The 1,649-nt window shown below is 48.7% G+C and overlaps 1 protein-coding gene across 1 annotated transcript in view; it reads left to right on the forward strand.

The window, feature by feature from the left end:
- The window catches only part of LOC106535390 (reticulon-4 receptor-like 2), a gene marked incomplete at its 3' end in the record, with an annotated part of 4,655 nt that extends 3,078 nt beyond the window's left edge, over positions 1 to 1,577 (forward strand). Inside the window, 1 exon segment of the mRNA XM_014032394.1 lies at positions 353 to 1,577. Coding sequence (XP_013887848.1) covers positions 353 to 1,117 — 765 coding nt within the window.
- Positions 1,578 to 1,649: the final 72 nt, after the last annotated feature.

Genomic DNA, 1,649 nt, shown 5'->3' on the forward strand with positions numbered 1-1,649 from the left:
TTTAAATTCTATTCTAAATTTGACAGGGAGCCAGTGGAGAGAAGCTAAAACTGGAGAAATAAATAAATAAAAAATAATATAATCTGATTTTCTTAATGCAATAATTGTCTAAAACGACTCGAGTAGGGTATCGATCAGAAACATCCAGGAGGTCAGGGGATCTCTCTGTCGGACAAGAGCAAAGCTAGATAAAWGYTCCAAACTCGTGAGGACAAAACATRCCCTTTCATCAGCATCCCTGCAGTGAAGCACGGAGGTGGCTGCATCAYACTGTGGGGATGTTTAATGTTATTMTTTTACAATAACTATAAATATTTTAAATTGGAATCCAATCTTTATTTGTGTGTTTCAGTGTCTGTCGTCCCTGCAGTTTCTGGAGAGGCTGGACCTGAGCTTTAACCGTCTGCGCTGGCTCCCTCAGGACCTGACCCGGAGTCTGTCCTGCCTCCWGGAGCTCCGGCTGGACCACAACCTGCTGCGGCACGTGGACTCGTCCTCGCTGGCCGACTCGGACAACCTGAGGAAACTGGACCTGAGTCACAACCGGATCCAGACCGTGGATGTGCGCGCCTTCGCCAGCCTGTCTCGCCTGCGCCTGCTGGACCTGCGGGGGAACGAGCTGAACGTGCTCTCAGAGGGTCTGCTGAGCCGCCAGCAGAGCCTGGAGGTCCTGCTGCTCGGACAKAACAACATCTCGGAGATCCAGGCCCAAGCCCTGGCCCCCCTGCGCAGCCTGACCCTGCTGGACCTGCAGAACAACCAGCTGGAGCACATCAAGTTCAAGACCTTCCTGAAGCTGCGGACCACCAGCACCCACCTGCAGATGTCCCTCAACCCCTGGAGGTGCGACTGCGACCTGCAGCGCGTCTTCGGGAAGATCCAGCGCGTCCGACACCTGCACGTGGAGGACTACGGGGACATCGTCTGCCACGCCCCCCCTCAGCAGGCCGGGAGCCCCCTGGCCTCCATGGACAGCCAGCTGTGCATGGCCGAGACCGCCTCGGTGCTCGTCATCACCATCACSGTCATGCTGGCTGTGGTGGGGGCACTGGTCAAAGCAGAGCGCAACCGGAAGAACAAGCAAGCTGCGAGTGATGCAGAGGCTCAGGACAAGTGACACAAAKCTGGTTCTGGGTTCGGCCCGGGACCGGATGCTGCTGGAAAACAGTGAAAGGCCAATAAATCTTGATCTTACAAGATAAACAGAATTATTGTTTGCTACAAAAGACTGAATCAGAAAACATCAGCTAATCTTGAAGAATGGAAACTTGTGCACCTGAGCAGGGGGCTTGTGGAGTTACGATAAGGAAGGATTCAAAGCAAAGCGTTGCACTTTATACAGAGCCCAACTGAAGGGTTTKAATGTGAACAAGGATTTAAAAGCCTATGTTCACTTTGAAGGTGAACTGGTTTTAGTAAGTCAAATTTAAGATTTTTAAGACCTTTTTAATAAAAACTTGAATGAAATTTAAGACAGAAAATATGTGACCCGTCATATCGAAATGAGGATTAAGTCAAATTTGGTCAAAATGACCTAATTACATTTACAGATTTTGGTTTTAAAAGCTACATTTTGATACCTGGATCATTCTGATATCATAATTAAATCCATTTATATGACTTAATTTGTCTTGTTGGTTGCAATAACA

Source organism: Austrofundulus limnaeus, unplaced genomic scaffold (assembly GCF_001266775.1).
Source record: "Austrofundulus limnaeus strain Quisiro unplaced genomic scaffold, Austrofundulus_limnaeus-1.0 Scaffold7, whole genome shotgun sequence".
NCBI classification, from domain to species: domain Eukaryota; kingdom Metazoa; phylum Chordata; class Actinopteri; order Cyprinodontiformes; family Rivulidae; genus Austrofundulus; species Austrofundulus limnaeus.